A 26,793-nucleotide genomic window follows, 5' to 3' on the forward strand; every position below is an offset into this window, starting at 1 on the left:
TTCAAGTCAGTGGGATAAAGCACTGTCCCTCCCCTGACAATGGAACTGAAAAATTCCACTTCCCTTTGGTCTGATCAGGCCAACTTAGGTCGCATACTAACTCCTGAACCAATAACTGTCACCAGGTGAATACCACACAATGATTAGCTTAGTTAAGCTTGGGTTCCTGAGCCAATCAATACTAAGAGGGATTAGTTTACTTTCATTGACTTAGTCATTCAGGACCACCATTGGAATACAGAGAGGAGGGTGAGAATTCCACAAAGCTGCATTGCTCTTTCTTGATAAAGGAGGGATGTTAGAGATTCAACTGCACTGCTGGAAAATCTCTTCTATTTTTCCTACAACTGTCTCCAGGCTTCAGTTTAAATGTCACCACAGAAATGGGTCTTTCCCATTATTCTTCATGCTTGCACCTTTGTTTCTCTTTTAACACTTAACACAAGTTATAATTTTATATTTTTTGGTCTGTTTACTTGTGACTTGTCAGTCTCCTTTACTAAAATGTTAACTTAATGAGGTCAGAGACCTGTATTGTTCACCACTGTATAGCCAGTGCCTAGAAGTGCCTGGCACATAGTAGGTATACACTTAATAAAGAAATGAATGAACCCAGGAAACAATAGTATTGACCTCTCTCACTGAATCTCCAAAATATATTTTGAATCTGCACACATTCTCCATTTCTGCTACCACCATCTCAGTCCAAGTGGCTATCTCTTCTTCTCCAATGTAGTGGACATCTTTTGTTTTATTTGTGTAGCATTCTCTTTTGGGGGATGGGGAACAAACTCCCTTTCTCTGATGGATCTGTTGCTTCCCCATACTAACCATGTGATTCTGCCAGAGGCTGCTCTCATTGTTTCCTGACCCATACTCACCTCCCCACCACAAGGGTAGGCACCTGACCCATCAGAGCCCTGTCCTGGGATTTTAGACACAGAAGCTGAAAGAAGAGATTCAGACTCTCTCTCTTGGGCAAGCTGTGAGATGTGAGAGCAGGTACTGTTGGTGGCCATTTCCTATCATGTCAAGGGATATGGATCTGAGAAAACAAAGAAAAGATAAGAGACTTGGAGGCATCCCCTTGTCACTGGTTTTAGTTTTCCCTAGTCAGCCACATCACATGCCACCCCACAGTTTAGTTATATAAGCCAACAAAGTCCCCTTTTTGCCCAAATTTCTCCGAATTGCACTTCATTTATCTGTTACCAAAAGAGGCCTTGCATTCCTGATGTCTGTGATAGCCTCTTGACTGCTTTCCCCATTTCAATTAATCTGTGTTCATTCATTTTCTTCTGACAGAGTGGTCTCTTTAAAGTTTACATCCTGCTGATGAAGAGCACAGGCTGGGGTAGACTCTCAGCCCCACCTTTTATTATTTGAGTTTCCTTAGGAAAGTGATTTAACCTGCCTGTGCCAAGTTTTTAAATCAGTGGAAAGGGGATAACGACACCTTAAACGGTCACTGTGAAGCTCAAATAAGAAAAGTAAACTTAATAAGCATTTACTTAATATTAGCTAGTCGTGGTGTTAGCAGTAGTAACTCAGATCATGTCACTGCCCCTAGTTTCACACCACCCTGCTCTTTAGGCATTAATGACTTGCCTATAACCTATCCACTAATCTTGGGGCTCTTGATGGGATGTCTTGATGAGCAGGGCTTCAGGGTCTGCCCTCTCTCGAAATGTTTTCCCTGCCTTTCCTCTCTTGGCCTGGCTAACTCTTTATCCTTTTGCCTTAGCTTAAATGTCACTAGCTTCACTTACATAATCAAAGTTAGGGTCTACAGGTACATTCCCTTCATAAAACCAGCAGTACTATGATTTCTTACCAAGACAGGCAGAACAATTGTTCAGAGAGTCTTCATTCAGATTACACTGACATCTGTTTTGATTGGTAGGTGCTTATGCTATGCACTCTGTTAAATATTTTGAATGTCATCCTTGCATAGAATCTATCCTTTTTCTTCAAAGCAATCATCACAATTTGCATACATATTTATGTATTATACACACACACAGAAATACCTACATATATATGAGGGAGAGAGATGTTTCCTGTCTACACTAAATGTTCCAATGAATATAGAGCTATATATGCTTTGTTCTCATTGTATGCTTAATGCCTAATACAATAGTTGGCACATATGAATATATATTGAAAGAATGAGGGAATTTTTTGAGCAACTCTTGGAAAAATTTAACTTAAGGTGTGGCAACCAATCTAGGTTCTGATAGGATTGGAAATAGACTCCTGGGCATGCGGTTAGGGTGAGGTAAGCTGATAAGAGGAGACTGATTACAGAATTGTTTTATTCTCTCACTCACCTTAGCTGCTGGAGTTGATGAGGTAGCAGGTGCCAAAGAAAACTTGCTTCCTCATCCTACACTATTTCACTCATGACTAGCTGGTGTGGTTTTTCCCATGGAACTGGTTCTGTGGTCTCTCTACATGCAAGGGGACCCATGTGGCTTGACTACACTGGGGCTCAGGCTGTTGCTGTATGTCTGCAGGTGATGTCTTCACCCTTCAAGTCCAGTTTCCTCATCTTCTCATTTATATGTGTGGTCCTAAACACTGCCTCACCTCCTTCTCTGCTTCTCTCCTTCTTTGGGTCCTCATTCTCTCTACTCTCTAAATCTCAACTCTGTGCTGAGTTTAAATGGAGGCATTTTCTCTCCCCACTGGCTGTTGACCACGTGGGCTTCTTGTCATGACATGGTAGCTGGCTCTACCCAGAGCCAGTGATCCAAGAGAGAGAAGAGCGCAGAAGCTACGATATTTTTTATGACTTAGTATCAGAAGTGACATACCACCACTACTGCCATGACCTATTAGTCGCAGAGACCAAACCTTATTCAGTATGAGAAAGGACTATGAGAGGCTCTGAATACCAACTTGGAGGCAGGGATCATTAGGGCCATCTCAGAGATGTTATCACAGATGGGTTAGAGGAATTTGGAGAAGAGGAAGTTTTAGTACCTGAAGAGAAATGGAGAAAACATTAACCAAATGCCTATTATGGGCCAGGGCCCTTTACATCTACTATCTATATTAATCTTTTCCACAACACTAAGGGGTAGATGTTATTCCCATTTTTCATATAAAGAAATTGAAGCATGGAGAAAATAAGTGTCCAAAATTAAATCCAGTAAATAGCAGAGTCAGGGATTGTACGTTGTTACATGCCAACGATGTCCATCTATTACATTTAGTATGTACCAAAGGTTGAGATATGTGCTACCTGTGGTATGAGAAGTAATTTTAGTATAGAGATATAGCATTCAAAGTATAAAAATTAAATGCATTTCAATCTTCGGATTATGTTAAGAGAAAGTTACAGTTTGGAAGACTTATGCCTTACTTTCCTAACACTTGTTAGTTTCTCTTTTTAAGAAAGAGAGGGCAGCTCCCAGGCTCAGCATCTTTAAAAATGACTTTTTTTTTGGTAAAATTTAATAATATATTTCATTTTTATTGTATTTATTTTTATAGTTACTTTCTGTGGGTGACACTGGTTTTAAATTTACTAAAGGAATATGAAATTTGAGTTATATCCTTTATTTGACTGTTATAAAAAATTTAAGTAATTAAGTAATTAAGACAGTAGTTAAGTGATACTTGGGTTTGGCAAAAATCATGAGCATGGTACTGACTGATGTTTATTGCCTTCCCCTCAATTCTATGTTGAGGGCGAAGCCACTTTGAAGTTCCAGCCTCAGTTGGGTTCTGCTATGGGCACTAGCTGGAGAGAATCACAAGTTAAAATTTACAACCAATTCTTTCCTATGATTTTCCTAAGCATTTCTCGTTTATCCAATGAATTCCTCAGGGCTGGTGGGGAGTTTTGGAGACAGATTAATGGGAAAGTTTAGTGGGAAACTTAAGCTTCATACTCTATTCAACTGTCTATTAAAAACCAAGTGTGGCTGGTGGAGATAGTACAGTGGGGAAACGTCCAGGAGAAATGGACATAGTATGTGCATTTCCCAGTCTCTTTTAGTTCTTGATCCAACTCCACAGTCTGCGATTTCGGGGGTCTTCCAATACTTCCAAGCCACTGCATCTTTGCATTTACTTTCTGTAGGGAAACGGACAGAACCAATTATTTTAGTACATACGGCTATGTGGCTGCGAATTTCTGTATTAGAGGGATTTGGGATAGGAGGGTACACTGTGGTCGAAGGGGGTTTCCGAAGTTGCGTTTGCACAGGATTTTACATGCTATGTTAATAACTCAAGCGTTAATAACTCTACTTGGCCCCAAGTAGAGGGCCAAGTTTAGTCCCAGAGTCCTGGTAACAGAACTGGCTGGACCATTTCGGCCCTTGCGAACTCCCGCCCTCCGTCTCTCAGTGTTCTTTCTGGGCGAGTTTGTCAGTGTCCCAAACCGTCCCCGCTTGAGGTCACAGTGCTAGGTCACGTGCTCGAGCCCGCGAGAGCGCCACATCGCCAGCCGCACCCCTCCACCCCCACCCTGCCCACGTGACCCGGCCTACTTTCTCCCCGCCCGACCCAACTCTTTGCTTAGGAAGCCCCGCCCTACGCAGAGCGCTAGACCTGCCAACCTCCGCCCCCCCCATCCGCCCAGGCTCAAACGAGACCCGCGGACCCACGTGTTTCTTCCTGTCCAATGGGAGCAGGCGCCTGGGCGCGAAGGGGCGGGGAGGAAAGAACGACTTCGTTACGCTGCGAGAAAGGGGCGGGGCCTGTAACGTCGGACTGAACGAGGGGACGCAACGGAGGCAGGCCGGAGCCGCTGCCGTCGCCATGACCCGTGAGCACTGAGACCCCTTTGCTCTTGCCCTTTTCCCCCTGTCCACCAGAAACACGACTGCTGAATTCCAAGCATTGACTCCTCTTGGCTTCTGCAGCGAGGTCTTTTCCTGGGACCGCTCTTTAGTCACCCCTCACACTCGTAGCCCGGAAATCGGCCCTTTGCCCACCGGCACTTCTTGAGGAACACTGCCCCTCAACCCACGGTTCAGGCAAAGACTGCCCTCCCCGACCTTCCGCAGAAGTCCTGCGTCTTGGTGATAGGCCCAGAGCCCCCTACTCCAAATCTCAGCCCATCCCCCGCAGCGACCCAAACCGTTCACACACCACCACCACCTGTCTGGGTCCTCACGCCGCCCCGAAACTCGAAACACTCCTCCAGCAGGCTCATTTGGACCGTCTTCCCTCCACCCCTCAATTTGACCTGCCCCGTGGCAGGCAACTCGGTCCCCTCCACTCCCCAATTAGCAGCGTAGGCTGAGAGATGGGCTGGTGTTGGGGCCGGGAGAACTGTTAGACCCTACCGGTGTCTGGGTGAGGGAATAGGGTCGCCGGTGTGTGGCCGGAAAGGCCCCCGCGTCTCACCTTTCACCTTCTTTCTTTAGGCGGTAACCAGCGCGAGCTCGCCCGCCAGAAGAATATGAAAAAGCAGAGCGACTCGGTTAAGGGAAAGCGCCGAGATGACGGGCTTTCTGCTGCCGCCCGCAAGCAGAGGTAGCCCCTGGGAGGGGAGGGAACAGGAGGGGTGAGACTTGGGTTAGACCAAGGGTTGTACTAGAAAAGAGAGCTACCTCAGGGTTTAACATCTGAACTAGTCGTGAGGGGCAGAGTACATTGCTTCCTCTAGGGTTTTGTTTCCTCCCCACGCTCCAAATTGTTAGTTCACTGCCTTACAGGAAGGGACCGGGGCGGGTGCCTGCCCTCTGTCTGATTTCTGAGTGCCCCTGGGTCTGACCTTAAAGGCAAGGTCAGGGAGATGCACATTTCGAATGCATTAGTGGTTATGACAGCCCTGTACTTTTGGTCCGCCTTGCTGTTCTCTCTCCTCCCTTCTCCCAACCTTCTCACTGGTGTTGCTGGGTGTGGTACTCAGCACAGAATAGCCTTGTGTGGCCAGACTTCTGACCCCTTGGGCAACAGCCAGATAGAGACTGATTGCCTTTTTTGAGCCTCAGCTCTCTTCCTCTTATTCTCCTAGGGTGGGAATACAGCAGCCACACGCTGAATTTTGTCCCATCCACTTCCATCTTATCCTTTGTGCCCTTCATCTCCCTGCATCTTATCCTTTTTGCCCTCTGGTACCTCCCAGTGCCCCATCATCTCTACCCCCAGGGACTCGGAGATCATGCAGCAGAAGCAGAAAAAGGCAAACGAGAAGAAGGAGGAACCCAAGTAGCTTTGTGGCTTCGTGTCCAACCCTCTTGCCCTTCGCCTGTGTGCCTGGAGCCAGTCCCACCACGCTCGCGTTTCCTCCTGTAGTGCTCACAGGTCCCAGCACCGATGGCATTCCCTTTGCCCTGAGTCTGCAGCGGGTCCCTTTTGTGCTTCCTTCCCTTCAGGTAGCCTCTCTCCCCCTGGGCCACTCCTGGGGGTGAGGGGGTTACCCCTTCCCAGTGTTTTTTATTCCTGTGGGGCTCACCCCAAAGTATTAAAAGTAGCTTTGTAATTCCTTGAGCGCCTGGTTTGAATGGGGATTTGGGGGGATGGGGATGGAGGAATGGCTGCCCTTTCCCACAAGAAAGGGAGAGAACTTTAGACTCTAAAAGGTTGTGGTTATTTAGACTAAGTGAAACATCACAGAAAATCCTTTATTATACTACAACAAACAGACAAGAACACTGGGTATGTGGCAGAGGAATCCTCTAAGAACCATAGGGACTTCTTTTCTATGATTTTTGTCCTCCACCCAGACCTTAAATACCATTCAAAGGATGGAGTTGAGGGCTTAAGGAAGGCTCCAAGACCTAAGTTTATGCCCTTCTTCCTCATTTCTTCCTCAGTTTGTTCTCCTGCTTGAAAGTTGGCCCCCAGATCCTTCTGTTCACCAACTTTGTATGGTCAGCTGCTTTCAAGTGTTCTATTCTCTTATGTCATTCCTCATGGAATGAAGGTGGTTTTTGTCTTCCGACTTCCTTTGACCTTAAGATCAGGTTTAAAACCTAGGGTAGTCTCTGTGCTCCTTTCTTCCTGTGTCCTGGTTTGTTCTAGTGTCCTGGGCTTCTTACATCCCTGTGCCCAGGGCTGAACTGTTTGTTTCTTTTTATTTCCAAGGGCAGAGCCAAGTAAGTCTTCAGTCCCTGTTTGTCTTTCCCTGCCCCCATCTCTACCATGAGAACCAGGAAAGGGCTGGTGCCACACTGTCTGCTGGAATCAGCAGTGGTTCTTGAGTTGCTGACTTGGGAGTTAGGCTCTTGAACGGGGGTGAAGGTATAACAGTAGATCTAGTGAGTCAGACAGTTGCCTAGGACATGGTATATGTGGCCACTTTTTCCAGTTCAGACATAGTATTGACTTCAGCCTAAAGGAAGGTAACTGCCCGTTGTGTCGTTGAGGTATTTGCTGGTCTGGACAGCTCCCTTGAATCATGATGAGGGGTATAACCTCAAGGGAACTCCAGTTTGTTAAAAGTACCTAGATTGGATGTTTATTATCTGATGATACTGATACGATGGCAATGTTGCCTGAAGATAGGAGGAGGCTTGGGTTCCTGGGTGGGTGACCAACAGAGTGGTGCCAGTAACAGCCCCAGGTAGAGGAGTACACAGGCCCAACATGAGGCAACTTTGACCCAGAAGGTAGCCCAGCTACCCTTGGTGAAGGTCTTTTCCAGTTCTGCTCCCTCATAGCTGTGGAACCAAAGTCTGTGGTTAGAGAATATGCTGGGCCTTAGGATTTAGACCTGTTCTACCTTCCCACCAAAGACTGGCAGACTTACACGTGTCTCCTGAGAGTCCTTGGGACTGGTCTTGAATTGCTTTTTCCCTGAAATTGCTAGGTTTCCAGGAGAGTATGCCAGGCCAACATCCTACCTGAACCAGTTGGTGAGGGTAACCATGACATAGAGTGAAGCAAGGAAGAAGACGAAGTGGAAGGCAGAATAGCTGTAGGAAAGGTGCTGGACTTGCACTGGAGGAGCTGGAGAGGTCTCTTGGTCAACTGGCCTGGCAGCTCCCTTTTGCCCTGAAGAGAGGGAAGGGCTGCTGGGCACAGTGCTGCTGAAATACCTCTTCCCTTTTCCTCCTCCTCCAGCTTCTTTTGTTAAGACACTTAAGGGCTCTTTTGCACTGTAGAAATCTACACTTTCTTATGGATCCTAACTTGACACTCACCTTCCTCTGGCTCCACTGTTTCAGGGCAACAGAAACAGAGTGATGGCTTCTGTAAAACAAAAGGCAGCATGTTTTGGACTGATTTCCAAAAGAGTGTGAGGGTATTAATATAGGAAATTCCCCTTCTTTGAAAAGATTAGTTTGATGTAAGAAGTGGAGGCACATGTGAGTTCAAATGCAAGCTCTAGCATATATCTGGCTATGGGAACTTTTGTTTAATCTTCTGTGCCTCAATTTCTCCATTTGTAAAATGGAGCAAATACCTACCTCACAGGGTTGTTGTGAGGATTACATTAAATGAGATTATGTATGTAAAGTATCTAGCACAGTGCCTAGCACATTGTGGGTACTCAATAAAAGGTAATGGCAGCTAGAATCTGAGCTTTCTGGGGTAGAGATTGGTAGGATGTGTGTGTGTCTGTCTGTATGTGAGGAGGGAGGGGCACTGGGGATTATTGAGCTCTCCATTCTCACCTGAAACTCATATCTGTAAACTTTGATGATCCACAAGGGCCCAAATACCTCAGCCAGGTAGGAAGCCTCATTGCTGAGAAAAAAGAATATAATTCTCAAGCAGGTCCAGTCAAATAGCGGTGGGATTGCGTGAGGGTATTTACTGCCCGCTGGTCCATATTGGTAACTCGCAGGAGGGTATTGTACTCCCAGAACCCCTTTCCTCCCAGAACTTAGAAATCTTTTCATGTGAGGGCCCTAAAAATCTGCATATATTTTTAATTCCCAAGCCATTCCCCCAACCCCCTTCATACGGATCATCTGACAAGTGCTATTCTTAGAAACTGTTTCTGTTCATGGGGAGCTTTCCTCTTCTCTAAAGTTTAAATAAACATAGTCTCAGACAATCTGACCATCCCTCTTTGTTCTGGGCACCTCCCTTTCTCACACTTCTTCCCGATGCTTTTACGCACCAAGCAAAAAGCACACAAGCATACATGATGCCAGTACTCATCACTGCCAGAGTAGTATCTGGTGTTTGGGGTTCCATTTTATACAGGCCAGGCAGGCACAGAGTGTGATTTTGTCCTTGAAGGATTACTGAGATGGGATAAAAGAAGAGAAGGATGGTAAAAACAAAGCTAGGTATTTGGCAGGAGCAAAAATGTTTTAGTGTGGGGAGTCCAGATCCTGTCCTTACCGCTCTCTGGAGGACGGCTGGACAGTGCAGAGAAGGTCAGGTACATGATATAGCAGCTGATGATAGAGGCTTGTAGAAGGCCAGAGCGGGGTTGCCCTGAAAAGAATGGGGATCATTGATTTAGTCAGCAGAGTAGTAATTTCCTCCATTCTTACCCCCACCCACACTTCTGTCTCCCCACCCTTTGAGGAAGCAAAGAATTGACTGAGATTAGGGAGGCTAATGAAATTTGCTGTGCTATAGGTCCCCCAAATCTGGAATGTTCCAAGGCATGTACCCACTGAGGCGGATGCAAGGAGCGATGGAGAGGAAGGAGAGGAGGCCACAGAAACAAAGGTGCAGACCAAGCAGCATCTTGTTGAGCAGGCAGCCAGCTGGGTGTGTGTAGTGGTGGAACAGGAGCACTGCTGCCACAGCTGCCATGCTGTAGAATCCTAGGGTGGCCAGTAGCATGGCTAGGAACCAGCGGCAGTCATTTGCTGCACCTGTCTGCCTAAAGATGGGAATTTGGCAATGGCTTGGGGTCCTCTCTTTTCTTTTTACCCATTACTAACTATATCCCTCTCCCAGAAGACTGGTGTGACTACCTGTCCCACCTGGCCCACAAGGCCATCACATTCCTGAACTCTTTTATTATTATTACTTAAAAAAAATTTTTTTTACGCCTACAGCACCTGGTATTCCTCGGTGGTCTCCCATCCAAGTACTAACCATGCCCAACCCTGCTTAGCTTCCGAGATCAGACAAGATCGGGTATGTTCAGGGTAGCATGGCCAAAGACCATTCCTGAACTTTTTTGTTACTGCTCAGTGGGAAGGTATGGGACCATTGACCTGTTATGTCCTTTGCCCATACCTCTGTGTCTAACAATGTCAGACAACCTTTAGGGTTATGTGCTCCTTACCAGTTCTTATTCCAGGAGTGGGCAAAGGCTGTGATAAGCACCAACTGCAGCAGGATGAATATGAAGCCTCCGCAAATGCCAATGTAATGCCAGGCTGCAAGTGGGGTACCAGTGGGAAAATGTAGCCAATCACATTATTTCTCCTGGTCCACTTCCTACCCTCTCTTTTTCTTAGAAAATCTTTTAGCCTACTCTTGCTGATTAGGATGTGAGAGGGAAGGTACCTGGGAAGAAGTGCTCATCAGGGACACAGAAGGCAACAGCACAGAGACCCAGCAGGAACAGCAGCTTGAGGAACCAGAAGCTGGTTAAGAGGGAAAGAAAAGCAGACTCAGAAGAAAAGGCAAAGGAGAGTGAACAGTGCCTATGGAGGAAGGAAAAGAGAAAGCAAAACTATAGGGGAGAGAAGATACAACTAAGCATAAGAAAGGAGGAACCAGTCCCTTGTGAGAGGGGCTGGAGGCAGGCTGTCACAGCCTATTCCAAATTCTCTTAGGTACCTAAATAGCATCTGGACAGTGTTTTACTGTTGACAGAGGTTTCACATATAATAACCCCACTGTGATCTCCATTTCAGAAACTAGAAGTTCAAATAGGATAAATGGTCCTACAGCAGGTATGTCAGAAGCAGGGACTTAAACCTCTTTTCTTTTTACAGTGCTATTACTTGATTTTGGAATTTCCTTTACTAAGCTTATGTCTACTTCCCTCTCCATCCTCTTCCCACCCAAAGAGTACACACAAACCTATTATGCAGCTGTGCCCGGAGGCTAGTAGGGGAGTGGAGGTGGACCAGCAGCACAGCCTGCAGTAGGTGGAAGGTGGCAGTTCCTGCGCATACCCGATACACAGCCCCAGAGCCACTGAGCACTGGGCAGTGAGACTGGCCAAACAGATGGGCACACAACCCTGAGGGCATCTGGATCTGGAGAAAGGGCAAGTCGTCATTCATAAAGAGGTACCTACTTCTCACAAGTATATTCACTCATTTGTCCCTGGCCCCCAATCTGAATCTCTTGTCACTGCAACCCAACCCCTTCACACTTACCCCATGTACCTTGCCCCAAACTCTCTCCACTACTGTCCTTGACAGCAGCAGGCAGCAGACTGCTGAGGCCCCTACATGGAGGAGGATGTAGAACAGGCGGCTATAAGTGGCTTCTGTGAGAGAAGGCCACCTACAATGGCAGCAGCAGGTACAGGGAACAGGCCCACAGCAGGACACCTGGGGGTAGAGCAGATGCAGAGCAGCAAGGTAGAGATTTGCTGAGATTAATGTATGTGTGAAGTTAACCCATTAGGCTGAATTCCAAAATTTCCCCTTCCCTTTCCTTCTCTCTTTTTACTCAGAAATTCTCAGAATGTCTGATACCAAGTTATTTAGGAGTGCCTTCCACTACCATCAAGTAGAGCTTTCATCACTAAGAGTTTACCTGCAGGCTTGAGCAGACCTTCAAAAAAGCCTAAATCAGACCTGCCCTCTAACACTCCCTATACCTAAACATGGTCCTGGAAATATGGAAGGAGAGGTTTAGTAAACGATAGTCTTAGAGACAAAGAAGACAAACCTCATGGGGGGAAGGAAGAGCCTCATGGGGGGAAGGAAGACATTATTTTTATTGGCTCCCATGGGTTCCCCAGCTTCAGCCACCATTCCTTTCCACTTGATCAAATAGCTCTTGGTCTAGGGAGCTTTCAGGCCTCTGCCCAAATCTCTCACCTGATAGTAGGGAGGATTCACTATGACACTGCTGACTCCACTGCGTTGCTGTGTCAGGCGTGGGGTGGTGCTGGGGCCTGCAACGGCCTTTGCGCCCACCATTCTTGTCCCAGGGATTATGCCCAGGTCCACCAGATGGAAGATGAGAAGGTAGCAGCTCTTTTGTCCTCAGCCCATTGGGCTGCCGCTGTGCCGGGACTGGTCACCCAATCAATCTAACTAAGGTAGAATGGGAGGGAAATCAGTAAAACACGGACCTCCAGGATGTGGTAAATGCAAATTTCCCTGTGATACTACTTTCTCCCCAGGGCCCTTGGACCACTGAAGCCGTTCTAGCCTGATTAGGCAGCAGTTTGCATATGTGGCCTCCTGTGGATTAGCATTCTTAATTGGTTTAGGATTAGACATCACCCATCCTGGTTGAACAGAATTCCTTGAGAGAGAGAGAGAGAGAGAGAGAGAGAGAGAGAGTGTGTGTGTGTGTGTGAGAGTGAGAGGGTGATGGTGGGAGGGATCTAGGTAAAGAGGAGGGAAGGGTGTCGACTGGGAAGGTCTGGAGTGGTGACAGGCTAGGTATGGGAGAAGGCCTTGCAGAAAACAAAACTACAAGCCCCAGAGTCTGAGAAGCGAACCGCTTTCCTCGCTGAAGCTTCTAGAACCGAAGCATTAATGAAGGTGTGGCCCAGGGTCAGCCCCGCCTCCTCCCAGAGCGGACGTTGTGGGGCATTCCGGAAGTTGTGAGGCGGGGCGGTGTCTGTGCGGCGGCGCGGTGGGGTCGATATGGCGACCGAGGGAGATGTGGAGCTGGAATTGGAGACTGAGACCAGCGGTCCGGAGCGGCCTCCTGAGAAGCCGCGGAAGCACGATAGTGGTGCTGCAGACCTGGAGAGAGTCACCGACTATGCAGAGGAGAAGGAGATCCAAAGTTCCAATCTGGAGACGGTGGGTTGGCCAGGAGCATGTCTGGTCGGGCTGAGAGCAGAGGGGGCTCCGAGGCTGTAACCAGAAGTCCCGCTCCAGGATGGGGTCCCGATGGTGGGAGGAGGCAAGAGGGACACCGAACCATCACTAGAGCCCACAGCTTGCAAAAAGGAACTCGCTGGAGATTGGGTTTAAAGTGGGCCTCAGGAGCCGAGAGTTGAATTAAACAGACCTTGGGTTCCTGATACACTCGTCATTGTGAATACACACCTGACCCACTTGTTAGTGGCTTTATAGATGATTTGGAATTGTGGGTTGCAGAGCAGTAACTAGATCTGTCTTTCCCATAGGCTATGTCCGTGATTGGAGACAGACGTTCCCGGGAGCAGAAAGCCAAACAGGAGCGGTAAGTCTGCATGCAGCCAGACCTACCAATTCCTCTTTCCCCCGACAAAAATAAAAGCAATCGTTAAGCCTTTGTACCTTATACAGTTCTTCAGCTCCATCACCAGTTCCCATATATCTAAGGTTTACAACTTTATTCTTGTTGGTACACGGAAAGGCCTTTTGGCAACACCTGCTGCCTCTTGTAAAGACTTCAGGGGAAAAGATGAGAATGTTACCTGAGAGGGTGGGAGTCGTTTTGTGTTTTCACTGAACAGTGTTTATCAAGAGTCATTTATTTGCAAGGCACAGCTGGGGATGATCCTTTCTGGGAGTTTACGGCGGAGGTAAGGGCTAATGCACATTAATTATTTGTAGGGAGAAGGAACTGGCAAAAGTCACCATCAAGAAGGAAGATCTGGAGCTCATAGTGAGTAGTGATGCCTAAATAGTATATGGGCAGGGGAGGTTACTTTGCTTAGTTTGGGTTGTTTCCGGAAAAATTAGAGTCATCATGTTTTGGTGGCACATTAATGCCAGGGAGAAGGCTTAGGTAACATCATTGATCCTTTATCTGCAGATGACAGAGATGGAGATCTCACGAGCAGCAGCAGAGCGGAGCTTGAGGGAACACATGGGCAACGTCGTAGAAGCTCTTATTGCCCTTACCAACTGATTTGTGCTTTCTCAGACCCATCCACTGGATTAACTTATTGCAATAAAAGTCTTTTTTTTTTTTTGCAGTTTTATCATTTTGGGTCAAGTGCAATGTATATTATGTTGTATTGTAGGAAATTTACTTGTTGGACTATAACCAAATTTAAGTGACCCCTTACACACCAGTCTTTAATGAATCTATGTAAAGTATTGTCAGTGTAGAAGAATCTCCTGATCAGATGCAGATGCTAGGTGGCAGGTCAGGCTCAATCATCAGATTAGATGTTATGCAACAGTACTGAAGGAATATCTGGAGTCTCAACAAAGGTACTGTACCCCAGAGCATATGTCCCTACAGTAGCTTATAAATAGCCAAAAGGCCAGTACCTGCCTAGGAGTTAGCTGTATATAGATGTGAGTCACCAATCCAGTTCATAAGCCACTTTGAGTTACAACTCAGGTACCTGAGGTGGGAACATGGTAAGAATAATAGAAGATACCAAAGTTTAGGTCTTCTATAGAATTAATCTGAAAGGTTTTGATTGATGGAATTGATTTTAATATTTAATTCTGAACCACAACACTGATACCTTACATTCCATTTCCTATCCTGGAGAGGATACACTTTAAAAGTTGATCAACTTTGGCCAAGTTACTCTTGCCGAGCTTGTTTCATGAACTCTAAAATGATATGTATCTGATAAGTTGTTGTAAGAATTGAACTGGTAATGTTAAAAGTTTGGCCTAGACCCTGCCTTTGAGCAGACACTAAAATGACAGCTATAAACTTTCCCCAAAGAATTTCAAGCTCTTATTCTCATTTTGGCTCTAGGATAATTCTTAGATTGTATCCCCCCTCTGGTACAACAGTGACATATTCATCTTTATTACCTCAGTAATTAATTGCACTTGTACTTTTAATTCTGGGACTTATAAGGATGTACGACTGATTTTCCTAGTGGGGCATTTAAAGGATGTGAAAAAAAACCTTGGCCTTCTCATTTTTTCATGCAATTGAGAAGTAGCCTTCCTGCAGGTTAAATGTCATTTCTTATAACCCCTAAGACTCCTTGAGCTCTGCCATGTGCATAGTTGTCATACAGTAAATAGTAAATGGAAAAATCATGAACTCTAGCATATCACTACATTGCAACTCAGAGAGCACTGTGCCCTCCTTGCTATATCAGCTGGGCAAAGATACTGTTAGGTACTTGGGAGTCCTCATTTCATGGGTCAACTTTTGTTCCATATAAAGCTACAGTTTACAAACAAGGACAACCACATATGTATTTGCTCATGAAATAAATCTCGGTGCCATAAAAATACAGTTTGTCTAGTGTCTTGAGTTTGCTTCTGAGATCCAAGGGGATGATCAAAATGAAATGCTGTTTAGCAATTCCCTGCTGACTTTATTTTAGTTAATAGGTAGATACCTGTCAGCTTGCATATTTCCAGTATCAAGCTAAAATGTCTCTTGGTATGTGATTCTTTTATTTCTTGACATATATATAAATGGATCAAACAGTATGTTCTTAGAAAAACTGACTCCAGCTAAAAATGCAAAACAGGTTACACTGAGCTTAGAATTTCCTGTAAGGTGGAAGTAGCACACTGTCTACTTATATGCCAATGTTTCTGACCCAAGCTAAGGGGCTGGAAAAATAAACTTGGCATAGTCCCCAAGTGAATTTGGGAAGCCAGAGTAATGGTGAAATCTAAGATTTCTCAAATAGTTTTTCAGAAATTATCAGGGAGCCTCTAATCCTACCTGGATAGTGCTTTTTTGTAGGTTTCTCAGTGTGAGTCCACACCCCACAAAGCACCTTCAAAGACTGGGTTGCCCAGTGTCAGAAGTATGGCAGTATGTCCAATAGGCTGGATACTGGGGCCATGTAGATAATGGTAAAAGCAAATCAAGGACCAGATGCTGAGACTTCCCCTTGTGTCCCATAGGTGGAAGAATAAGTTGAATTTTAAGTAGTTTTCCTCTTCTTGGCAGATGGCCGTTCAAATACGTCTCGTACCCCAGCTGCCTTTTGTTTAAAGAACTTTGTGTTCTGGGCACTCTCTTGGCCCCATGCTGAATCAAAGGAGGTGGTATCTTGATCCACAAGGTGGGTGTACTTGGTACGACCAGAGCGCCCAAAGTTCTTAACCTGAGGAAAGGACAGATGATGAGTTATACTACCAAATGTATCATGTACTAGCCCTCAGTACATTACTTTTCTCTCATGTTGTTAAGGTACCCCATACCTGCATGACTTTGGGGAGAATGGTTTTGTTGAAATGATCTTCTAGGGTAGGTGCACTGAAATCTCTCTTGTATACTTCTTCATCTTCATCCTGTAGAAGGAGAGTCTTATCAATTTTTTGGTTTTATTTCCCATATATTCAAATAAAAAATTTATTAAACTAAACAAGGGATATAAAGAACGGGGGATGGGAGATATTGAACTTTTTCTTTAAGAGTTTATGTCTAGTTGAGATGATACTCCTTTTTTCCTTTGTTGTCTTTTCTTCCTAAGGGGAGATATTTCCTGAAGTTTGGCTATATTCTGTCTGCACTCAATATATTCATTCACTTACTGTCTTTAACTATTATAGGCCTTTGAAATCTGATCTTGAATTTCCTATTGCCCATTATATATCTTAGCTTGGGTATTCTGCTGGGATTTCAAAAACATTTAAAGTGAAAATCATTTCCCCAATCTTTCCAAATCAGCCTCTTCCTGATTTCACTTTTTCTGTTAATAGGACCAACATTCCCATAATTAGATTCAAAGTTTGAGTAATCTGTGCACATTCAACCAGTTGCCACTTTTTATAAATTTTTCATCACCTGGATTATAGTTATCCCCTGCAATCAATCTTACGCACTGCCAGTTGTTTCTAAAATACAACTCTCTTATATCTCTACCTTGCTCAAAAATTTCCAGTGGTTCTCTATTTTATTAAACAAGCACAACTCTGTGTAGTAATTAAGGCCAAATACTATATAGCCTTAATCTACCTCTCTGCCACTTCTCTTAACAGATAATACTTTTCTGCCTCTACTCCTGGTCCTTTCAACTGGAATGTCTTCCTACCACTGAATGTCATAAAGTCTATACATTAAATGTTACCCTCCTTTATATCATTTTTTTCTATCTTCTACCAAATATATCTCCCTCTTCAGAAGTTCCACAGTACTTTTCACTTTCCTTATGTTACAGTATATATTTGCTTTAGCTCTATTTTTAGATTGTAAGCCTTCTAAGAGTAAGGATTATATATCTGCTAGCAGTGCTAAACAGTAGTATCCTACGTACAATAAAAGCTCAAAAGGTAATTTACTAATGAACTCATAAAATAACTATAAAGAATAGTTCCGAATTAACCTATTAGTAAGACTATAACGATAAGATAAAGATTATAAACGTGCTGAAGCAATTAAAATAGTACTACTATGGTTAAGGAAAGCTTCATGGAAGAGCTGAGTCATTTAACCCAGGGGCCGTGGACTGGTACCAGTCTGTGGCTTGTTAGGAACTGGGCTGCACAGCAAGAGGTGAGCAAGCAAGCGGAGTTTCATCTATTTGCCCCTGCTCCCCAGCACTAGCATCACCTGCCTCAGCTCCACCTCATATCATCAGGCATTAGATTCCCATAGTAGCACCGGTCCCTGGTGCCAAAAAGGTTGAGGACTGCTGCTTTACTCAAAAACACTTTTGGAGTATTCCTTTCCCTTCGGCTATGGAAAGGTCCAATTTAAAGACAGGATAATTCAACAGTTTTTGTGAGATCTACTTTTCTACTGTTACAGCCTGAGAGTCCCTCTTTTAATCTCAGAAGCCATTTCAACTTCACTCTCCTTGTCTAGATGAGAAGACTCAATTTATAGGATGTGCACCAAAAGACTTTCAGATAAACCTTATGATAGCCAGCCAGCAACGCATTGCTTCTCTAAGAAGCTTGATTATTGAAGCTGCTGAAATGCTAAAGCAATGATACTTTATGACTTTGAAACAGTACAAGAAGTAATTCATAATCTCCACCAACTCCAACTTAGAAAGCTGCATTGGCTGGGAAGCTACATAAATAAGCAAACATTTCCTGTTGAGCAGACAGACTGAAACTGATTTTGGAGAGTAAAGAATCCTGCACTGAAGTTATTAATTTTACTGGTATCTGCAGTCAAAGGAACTTAGCTGCAGTGGGGATATTTAGGGTTTGATATATAACATTTGAAAAGCTAGTCTAGGTTTTGATACAAATGCCTTTAACATTAGGAAATAATTTAACAAACCACATGCTATTAGAGTAATAAATGCAATCAATGCTCCCATTCCTTTTCCTGCTATCTCTATTAAGGAATTACCACTGGCACTAATCCAAATAATTTGGAATAAATCTCACTTTATACATACAGGGTTAACGGACTATTTTGATCTTGGTCTTTATATGAAAAAGGTGGCATTACACAAAATGGTTAGATAATTAACCATTTTTTTTTTTTTTTTGGTTAGTTAGGCTTGGTCATTTTCTGTCAGCTCAGGATGAAGTGAATTAAATTTCTGCTATCCAAATCTGAGTTCATGTGAAGCTACCTGTAGAGCTTGGTTTTCACATAACCAAAATTTCTCACTCAGCTATAATTAATGATATCTAAGTGATTTTGGGGCCCTAAATAGTGTAGCATCTATATAGATCACTACCTACATTTCAGTTCCTCAATTCTTATGTTACATCATTTCCTCCTTCTGGGAGCTGAGGCAAAAGAGAAAACAGTTGCTCCGACTTTTAAAATCCTGTTGCCAATATTTTTCTCTAGAACACCCCAGAACCAGTTTAATTTTGGGGAGAAATTCAAAGCGTCTTGAGTTATTCCTACTGCCCAATTTTCCCTTTTCACTTCTTACCATGAAGAAGGCACCCCGGTGATAATACTTCTGTAAGAACTTATATTTGCCCTTAACAGCTTTGTTGGTAATGACTTTGCCATTTGCCCGAAGCTCAGCTCTCCTCTCTTCTTCAGTCAGGTTTCGCATCCGTTCAATTTCTGCTTTCTCCTTTTCAAGCCTGTCCAGAGAACAAAACTATTAGTATCATTCCGGCTTTGGAAAGACCCCATTATTGGAAATAACACAGTCCCATCTCCTTTCAAACATTATTCATCTTCTTTGATTCTAGTCATTGACTGTTAGGAATCAAGATCAGGAGCTCAATAAATAAAAACGTGAGGTGGTCTTCACTATGCTTTCAAGACCAGGTATTGCAAACTTCCAAAAGTTAATTCTAGCTTTTTTGAGGTTTAGACATACTGTTACTGCTTGATTTTGCGCCATTACTAATTCCCATTCTCTAAAAAGCCTCTTAGCTTTAAAAAAATTAGAATTTAAAATGAGTGTGTAAGACTTTACTGGTATTCTTTTAGTAATCATATTTGTGCTTACATGTCACAAACCAAGGATCACCATCATTAATTAGACTGCAGCGACTTTAACCTTTTTTGGGGAGCAGGGGTTACAGATCACCTTTCTCTAGAAAAATGTAAATATACACATTATTTTGCATACGATTTTAAAGGGTATAGGGACTCCATGAAACCCAGAATAAAAGCCTAAAAAACTGCAGGCTGAGGAGAGTTTTCCATTGATAGTTTCCCTTTGTAATCTGAGATTACTCTTCCATTCTTAGTAATTTTCAGGAATGGGTGATGCAACTCAGAAATGATTCTGCTTTAACATGGTAAGTATGGTAGATAAGTCAAATGCCACAAATTCTTCCCATACAATATGCATGCCCCTTTGCAGAAATGAGCCTCAAAACATCTTGTTGCCCTCTTAGAATGCTGTCCCAAGACTGTTATGTAAGGAAGCCAGTCTAGCCTACTGAAGACGGAGAAGTGAGGCATCCCAGTTGACAGTCAGCATCAACTACCAGACATGTGAGTGAAGTCATTTTGGACTTCCTAGCCCAGTTAATCCTTCAACTGGATGCAACTGCATAAGAGAACCCAAGTGAAACCAACAGTGGTACTGTTTGGTCAACCAAAATTGTGAAAAATAATCAATTGTGTTAAGTTGCTTAATTTTGGGTTGGGTTGTTAGGCAACAGTAGAAAACTGATAATAGTAACTTTTGTGTGTCTACTAGTAAAATAAAGGTAGTATTAGCTGGTGCTCTTTATCATGGAGAAACCCTGATTTTATTGTAACAGCCACATTCCAATTACAGGAAACTTGCCCAGTTGTAGGGACCCTAAAGAAAGCTAGAATGGAACTCACAGTAGGAGCTGAGCCTCAGAGCTACACTATAGGAACCTGGCCCATGAGCAGTATTAAACACTAGGACCATTCCATTACTCACGCTTCTCGATCTTCTCTGTCCCTCTTGATTCTCTTTAGCTCCCGAACTTTCCATGCTTCATATTCCTCTTCATCATTTTCATCATCAGTATTGAGTGCATCCAGTGCAGCCAGGGACCGCTTATTCTCCTCCAGCTCTTTCTTGGTCTCCTCTTCTACAATCTGGATAGGGAGAACGATTCAACTGTTGGACTTTCTTATTCTTCTTTGACAAACCTAAGTACACTATTCCTTGCACTTAATCCTCATAGCCACTCCCAGTACCTTGAGTGTGTACTTGCGCCTCTCCTCAGCCATGCGTTTTGCCTCCTGCTCCAGCTCCTTCTGTTTCAATGCTTCAGCCTCACGTTCTTGAACTGTTACCCGGTCCTTCCTGCAGTAAAGAGGTCCTGTTAATTGCACAAAGCCCTTAGAGTGGAGCTCTTTGTTCCTCTAAATCAAGTCCCATCCAAATCACACAAGCCAACAATTTCTGGCTCTATATTTGCAAAGATCAAAAAATGGGAGTCATCCCAGATCTTCAGAAGATTGAAGTTCCATTCATCTTTGAGAACTGCCTGAGTAGCAAGGAACCCACTGGATTGTAAATAGTAGGATTTCTAGCCATTAGGAAAGGAATCAGAAGTTGCTTTTCAAGCTTAATTTTGTGCTTAAAATAATAAAAGACTTTGGGCAGATAAATGCTCTTTATTGGAAAAGGAGATGTGAAAATAAACTCAGGCTCTCTGCTAACAACAAGATATTCCTTAGCAAGTATCATGCAGAGCTAAGGCACCGGACAAAACACTTTTACTTAGTGCTTACAATTCAGAAAAGTATGAGATCTTCAGATCTGGAAAGTAGTAACTATGTGGGCGTAGGCCTGCTTTATGAGATACTTACTTTCGAATGAAGACAGGCTTAAGGCGAGGCTCCATCTCATCTTCACTGTCTGTGTACTCTTCATACTCAGACTCTGATTCTGACTCCTCCCCAGAACGTCCCTCGTCTTCCACCTCCATGACCTCCATCTCTTCATTTTTTCTCTCCTGTGCTCGTTGACGCATCATGCCACGGCGCCGCTCTATTTCCTGTGAAGTCATATGTCCAAGCCAGTCAGCCAAATAGGCTGTGTTCTTAAGTAGCTTTTTATTTTTCCCTTATCAAGCTGAACAAATTATGATATGAATAAATGAAACTTAGCACAATTCCATTTTCAATCCAATCCCCAACAGAGAACCCTGGATCGGTTCTGCCAAAAGCAGCAATCTTGTGCCTTTAGGGACTCAACAAAGGAGTGCAGGCCCCAACTTTTTCTTGAACCCAGAAAGAACTTCCCATTTTCCTTTACTATACCTCATCATCAATTTCTTCCTCTTCTTCTTCACTGCTATCTTCTCGTTCCATGCGCCAAGCATCTCCTTCTACTTCTGAGTCACTTTCTCCTACAACTTCAGGTTCCACTATTTTCCGATGTCGAGCCAATCTGAAAAACAGTATCTCCAAGTGTAATACCAATGTCACAAGAACAAAGAGGCATCAACCACATTTCCTCAGTCTTAGAGCACCTGGACATTTTTTGCTTTCATTAATACTGAAGTCCTGATATGGGCAAACTGAGGTACAGATTAAAGGAACTAACTCAACGTGTCATAGCAAATAGGCAGGTTAGACCTAAAATATTAAACGTATGCTGAGGCATCTTGGGGCACTGCAACAAACTTATATGAGTGCATTGGGGTATATTTTAAAGCTCCAAGTAGTTTACAGTTTTGACATTAGGTCACATTGTTTCCTTTCAATGACATCATTTTTTTTTTTAAAGGTGATGAAGGTTTATCACAATCTTAACTTTTCACAACTCTTAAATACTTCCAAGGAACTTCATTTTTTATTAGTGTGACCATATACAGCAACTTGAATAATTCAATCCTGTGAATCCTTGTGTATAAACTGAACAATGAAGAATGATGTAGATATTTGTAAAATTTGTTCTAAAATTCTAATTGTTTCATGTTTCCCAAAAATGCTGATAAAATGGTCAGACAAAACACCAAAAGAGGAAGTATATGTCACCCTACCTTTAGAAACATTTAAAAAATATATTAACTGTGATGTAAAAACAAAGGTACACAATTTGAACCAATGTATCACAAAGAAGTTGAACTGGGAAAAAAAAGACTTATAAAAAGCTAAGACACATACCTAACCTGTAAGGCTTATATTCTTACGTCATATATCATTTGGCTACTGAAAAATTAGAAGGATTTGCATTTCCCAGTCTTTGAGAAAGCAAAATTAATGTAATGCAAAATAGAATGTCTAATTAATAAAATTAACAAACCAAAATAGTTTTGTTACATAAATTAACCCATTTATTATAGGCTAGCCATGTTTCAAATTGTGGAGCCTCTACTGGTCTTTCAATTCCTTCAGTTTTCTGATGGCAGACATTATATGACAGCAGAAGTGGTGTTTAGGTCTAGGTACCACCAGCTACTGTTTTTATGCAGGAAACAGTGCCAGATCCCCACAGCTCTTCTCTTCATCTTGGTTTTGACACAGAAGGAGCAAGTGTATTTGGCATGATGGCTGATTTGCTTCACCATTTTCCTGAGGGAGGCGCCATAACGAGTCCCGTATTTACTGATGATTCTGACCTTAGTGTGTTCAGCCATGTTGCTGAAAACCAGGTCAGAACCCAGAGAACCCAATGATATCTTATCATTGCGAAGCTAGGTTTTTGGTGGCTGCTGTGATAAAAACCAAGTACTGCATGAAAATCAGTATGGAACAGGAAATGAGAGTGACAGTGCCAATCTGATTCCAAGGTTTGAGAAGGTGTCAGTGTCCAAGAGGCACACAAATCTCACTAGTAAGTAACTGTAGTTCTGTAAAAATGAAGTACAAGTTTTTTCTTTTATGTGTATTGTATTTTTCAAATGGCTAAATTGTTAGGACATACATATTTATTAAATTTTTGGACATAGCTACATAATAAAATAAATAGAACTGTTTGGGCCTAGGAGTTCTGTGAAAAAATTTTTGAGACAATACGAACTGTGAAAGTTTGGGACCTCTGGCTTATTCTGTAAGGTAATGTCTTGATACGCAACATACAAAATTCCTGTTGGGAGGTTTCCTTTCCTACATGAGACTATTTGTCAGGCCTTTCTTCCTACTTCATCAATGTCATTTCTCCTCACTGGAATTTAGAATAAGTGGATAAAATCATTATCTTAAATTTTTAAAAACATCTTTGTGCTAAAAAGACTCTCCTTAACCAACTGACCAATGGTCTGTGTTTTCTATTCCCTTAATGAGTTAATTAGCCTCTGGACCAGAGGTAAGCTGCTGTTTACTGGTTGCCACTCACTGGCTATATCACTTTGGTCATGTTATTTTCCTAACTCCTTTTTGTCTGGGTTTTCTGTTTTGAAAATGCAGATAATAGTACCTACCTCATAAGGTTATTGTGTGGATTACAAGAATTAGTAAATGTTATGTACTTGGAACAGTGGCAGATAGTACTATTCAAGTATTAGCTATTATTATTATTGTTGTTCTTATTAATTACCCTGTAGGAGTTCAGGTCCAGAGAAACATAACCCTAGTCATTACCTCTCTTCCACATCTTCACTAATACGGTTCTGCAAACGTCGCAGCCGAGGGTCACTTGATGAATCCTCCTCCTGTTCTTCAGGCTCTGCCTCTTGTTCTTTGGCTTTCTTAATGAACTGAAATTCTTCATCTTCCTCATCTGAGGACTCCATGGGGGCATAGTCTGGCCTCTTTCCCGAAACATAACGTTTTACCTTCACTTTCTCCATTGAAATCTCACCTAGACGAGAAAGATAACTTATTATGTTTCAGTAGCCTTTTTCCCAATGTCTTTCAACTCTTGGTCTTTGCAGGTAGAGCCCTGTTTTTATGGTAAATAAGAGTTTAGGCAGGAGAAGAAGAGAGCCACTATCTAACCATCTATTCATAGAATGGTGTTTTCTTACAAAGGAAAGCATTTTGAAAAAGGAAAAACTATGGAGACAGTAAAGAAAATCAAGGGTTGCCAAGGGTTGGGTGTAGAGGGGGGATGAACATAGAGGAATTTCAGGCCAGTGAATATACTGTGTATCAGACCACAGTGATGGATATATGTCACTTTATGCTTGTCCAAACCCATAGTCTGTACCCCACCAAGAGTGAATCTTAATGTAAACTATGGACTTTAGGTGATTAGGCTATGTCAAGGTAGGTTCATTAATTGTAACGAACATGTCACTTTGGTGGGGGATGTCCATAACAGGGGAAGTTATGCACGTATAACAGGGTAGATGGTATATGGGAAATCTCTGTACCTTCCTCTCAATTTTGCTGTGAACCTAAAATTTCTCTAAAAAAATGAAGTCTTAATAATAAAAAAAGAAGGTAAGGTGAGAGATAGGAAGGGTTTTATATCAGATTTCAAGACCTATTTAAATTTATAGTAATTAAAACAATATGTCATTGACTCAGGGGGCACATAGAGACGAATGGAACAGAGTAGAGAGGAGAGAAACAAACTTATATGAGAACTTGATATATTACAGAAGTGATATTGGATGGGCTAGTCAAACAATGGAGGGACAACTGGCTAACTATAAGGTAAACAGTAAAATTAGATCTCTTGACACCAACACAGAAAAAATTCTAGATGGAGTAAAGATATGTGTGAAAAATATATCTTAAACATTTACAGCCATACTGGACTGTAAGCTCCTTAACTTAGAGTCTGTCTGCACAATTGTGTATTCAATCCTATTGAGTATATATAAGTAATTACATGATAGAACATCTTTGTAATGTGAATATCTATGATCTCAGTGTAGGGAAGGACTTCTTAATATACAAAACAGCACAAACCATAAAAGATAAAATTGATAAATCTGATAATACTAAAGCTAAAAATGCCCGTGTAATGGAAGACTCCATACAAGACAAACAACTGGGGAAATAGATATTACTGATTTGATATGTATAAAAAACAAACCAAAAAGAAAATGGGTAAATGACAGAAACAGGTAATTAATTCGTAGAAGAGAAAACCATTGAAAACAGCTGAAAAACATATGAACAAGATGCCTAGTCTCACTAGTAATTACGGAAATATAAATTAAAATATCATTTAACATCCATTAGATTGGGTGAATATTTAAAAATCTGATACAACCAGTATGTGGAAGAATATATGGGGCAAAAAAAAAACACAAAAAACAAAAAACTATTGATGCTCTTACAACCCACTGTGAAGAGCAAATGGAAATAGGTAATTGATGATGAACTTCTAGGAGTGTACCCTAGAGAAATTGTTATATAGGTGCACTAAAGAGACATTTAAGAATGACAATTGCAGCACTGTAACAGGAGAAAAAAACACTACAACTGTCTCTCTGTAGGAAATAAACTGTGGTTTATACAATGGAATTCACAAACAGTTAAAAAAATGAATTAGATCTATATGTATCCAAAGGATACTTCTCAAAGCCATGTTGAATTAAAAAGTATATATATATATTTTTTGCTGTTAAGACCCTGAGGTGAGGAAGCTGCTCTGACTATTCTGGCTCCTAAAGAGATGATGTATTCTTTCTTCCATTTGTACTCATTGGAATCCTACCCATCCTTAAATGCCACCTTCTTGAAGAAGTGTTCCTTGATTACCCAAATCTGAAAAAATTATTCCTTCTCTGCCCTCCCATAATGCTTGGTTTATATCATCTAGGTGACAGGTATCATAGGTGTGAAAGACTGTATTCTTAGAATGTAACTTTTTGAATGTCTCACATCTACTAGAATACGAATAAATCTTATTAGGGACACTGTCTTACACAACTTTGTATTCAACTTAATACAGTCACAGTGTTGGTTGAAAGGGATAAAAAGTTTAACAAGACATGGTTCCGGCCTCAAGGAGGTTGAGTTTATGATGCAGTAGAGGGAGACAGAATAGACACAAATAATTATAATGATAAGAGTTATAAAAGCAGGATAAACAAACTGCTATGGATAACCAAAGAGAGACTGTATTCTGCTCAACGGCCTGCAAACTGCGAGCATTCACTTATGTATTAGTCCAACAAATTGGTGGAGGCCACGGGAAGAGGAATGCTTGCTGTAGGCGAGGGCAGACAGTCTACAGGAACGAGATGAGATAGGCAACGCTATCGGCTGCAAATTTGATGGGAAAAGTAAAAGAAACAGGGGGCAGGTTCTTAAGGGTCTGCGGGGTTAGGGTGGTCGGCCCGAGGTAGGTTTGGCGTATACTGGGGAAGAGGTAAGATCGTACTGGAAAACGGCTCAGCACAGTACCTTTCTCATTGCGAACTGGGACGGCCCCAGCCGTGGACTGAATGGGCGGTTGCTTCATAAGTGCGCTTGGGACCGACATGTTGATGACAGCGGCGGTACTCCCGAAACTTCACTGAGTCCAAATAGTGAACAGCTACAACGCCAACCTACAGAAAGATCTTCCCCACCTAGAGCCACTGGACGCTGCTGCGCGAATGATAGAAACACCACTTACGGCTAAGCTAGAAAAACCGGAAATATGCGACCAGGGCATTGTGGGATTGTGGAGGACGTCTG

The 26,793-nt window shown here is 42.8% G+C and overlaps 4 protein-coding genes and 2 pseudogenes across 5 annotated transcripts; 2 read left to right on the forward strand and 4 right to left on the reverse strand.

Annotated features, from left to right (window-relative positions):
* The first annotated feature begins 4,266 nt into the window (after window positions 1-4,266).
* SERF2 (small EDRK-rich factor 2) lies at window positions 4,267-6,453 on the forward strand. Of its 2 annotated transcripts, none has more exons than XM_011355021.2 (3): window positions 4,267-4,780; window positions 5,385-5,493; window positions 6,112-6,449. In XM_011355021.2, the coding sequence occupies exons 1-3, from the start codon at window positions 4,774-4,776 to the stop codon at window positions 6,173-6,175; spliced, it is 180 nt and encodes a 59-aa protein (XP_011353323.1). In that variant the 5' UTR covers window positions 4,267-4,773; the 3' UTR covers window positions 6,176-6,449. The 2 variants fall into 2 exon arrangements, with proteins under 2 accessions (XP_011353323.1, XP_011353322.1); XM_011355020.2 differs by having other exon boundaries at window positions 4,672-4,780; window positions 6,089-6,453.
* A 738-nt stretch (window positions 6,454-7,191) lies between these two features.
* SERINC4 (serine incorporator 4) lies at window positions 7,192-12,320 on the reverse strand. The gene is made up of 12 exons (XM_023527824.1): window positions 11,886-12,320; window positions 11,214-11,390; window positions 10,912-11,090; window positions 10,390-10,469; window positions 10,166-10,259; window positions 9,543-9,754; window positions 9,262-9,357; window positions 9,035-9,161; window positions 8,583-8,655; window positions 8,109-8,157; window positions 7,809-7,959; window positions 7,192-7,625 (listed from the first exon to the last, which is right to left on the reverse strand). The coding sequence occupies exons 1-12, from the start codon at window positions 11,985-11,987 to the stop codon at window positions 7,427-7,429; spliced, it is 1,539 nt and encodes a 512-aa protein (XP_023383592.1). The 5' UTR covers window positions 11,988-12,320; the 3' UTR covers window positions 7,192-7,426.
* LOC111736472 lies at window positions 9,924-10,042 on the reverse strand (annotated as a pseudogene).
* A 300-nt stretch (window positions 12,321-12,620) lies between the features above and the next one.
* HYPK (huntingtin interacting protein K) lies at window positions 12,621-13,939 on the forward strand. Its single transcript, XM_023527823.1, has 4 exons — window positions 12,621-12,827; window positions 13,157-13,212; window positions 13,569-13,620; window positions 13,771-13,939. The coding sequence occupies exons 1-4, from the start codon at window positions 12,666-12,668 to the stop codon at window positions 13,864-13,866; spliced, it is 366 nt and encodes a 121-aa protein (XP_023383591.1). The 5' UTR covers window positions 12,621-12,665; the 3' UTR covers window positions 13,867-13,939.
* A 1,376-nt stretch (window positions 13,940-15,315) lies between these two features.
* Window positions 15,316-26,778, reverse strand: MFAP1 (microfibril associated protein 1). Its single transcript, XM_011355022.2, has 9 exons — window positions 26,518-26,778; window positions 23,794-24,013; window positions 21,529-21,658; window positions 21,076-21,263; window positions 20,458-20,566; window positions 20,195-20,355; window positions 18,746-18,905; window positions 16,101-16,190; window positions 15,316-16,003 (listed from the first exon to the last, which is right to left on the reverse strand). The coding sequence occupies exons 1-9, from the start codon at window positions 26,594-26,596 to the stop codon at window positions 15,821-15,823; spliced, it is 1,320 nt and encodes a 439-aa protein (XP_011353324.1). The 5' UTR covers window positions 26,597-26,778; the 3' UTR covers window positions 15,316-15,820.
* Window positions 22,525-23,781, reverse strand: LOC111736296 (annotated as a pseudogene).
* Window positions 26,779-26,793: the final 15 nt, after the last annotated feature.

Source organism: Pteropus vampyrus, unplaced genomic scaffold (assembly GCF_000151845.1).
Source record: "Pteropus vampyrus isolate Shadow unplaced genomic scaffold, Pvam_2.0 Scaffold19, whole genome shotgun sequence".
Classification (NCBI taxonomy): domain Eukaryota; kingdom Metazoa; phylum Chordata; class Mammalia; order Chiroptera; family Pteropodidae; genus Pteropus; species Pteropus vampyrus.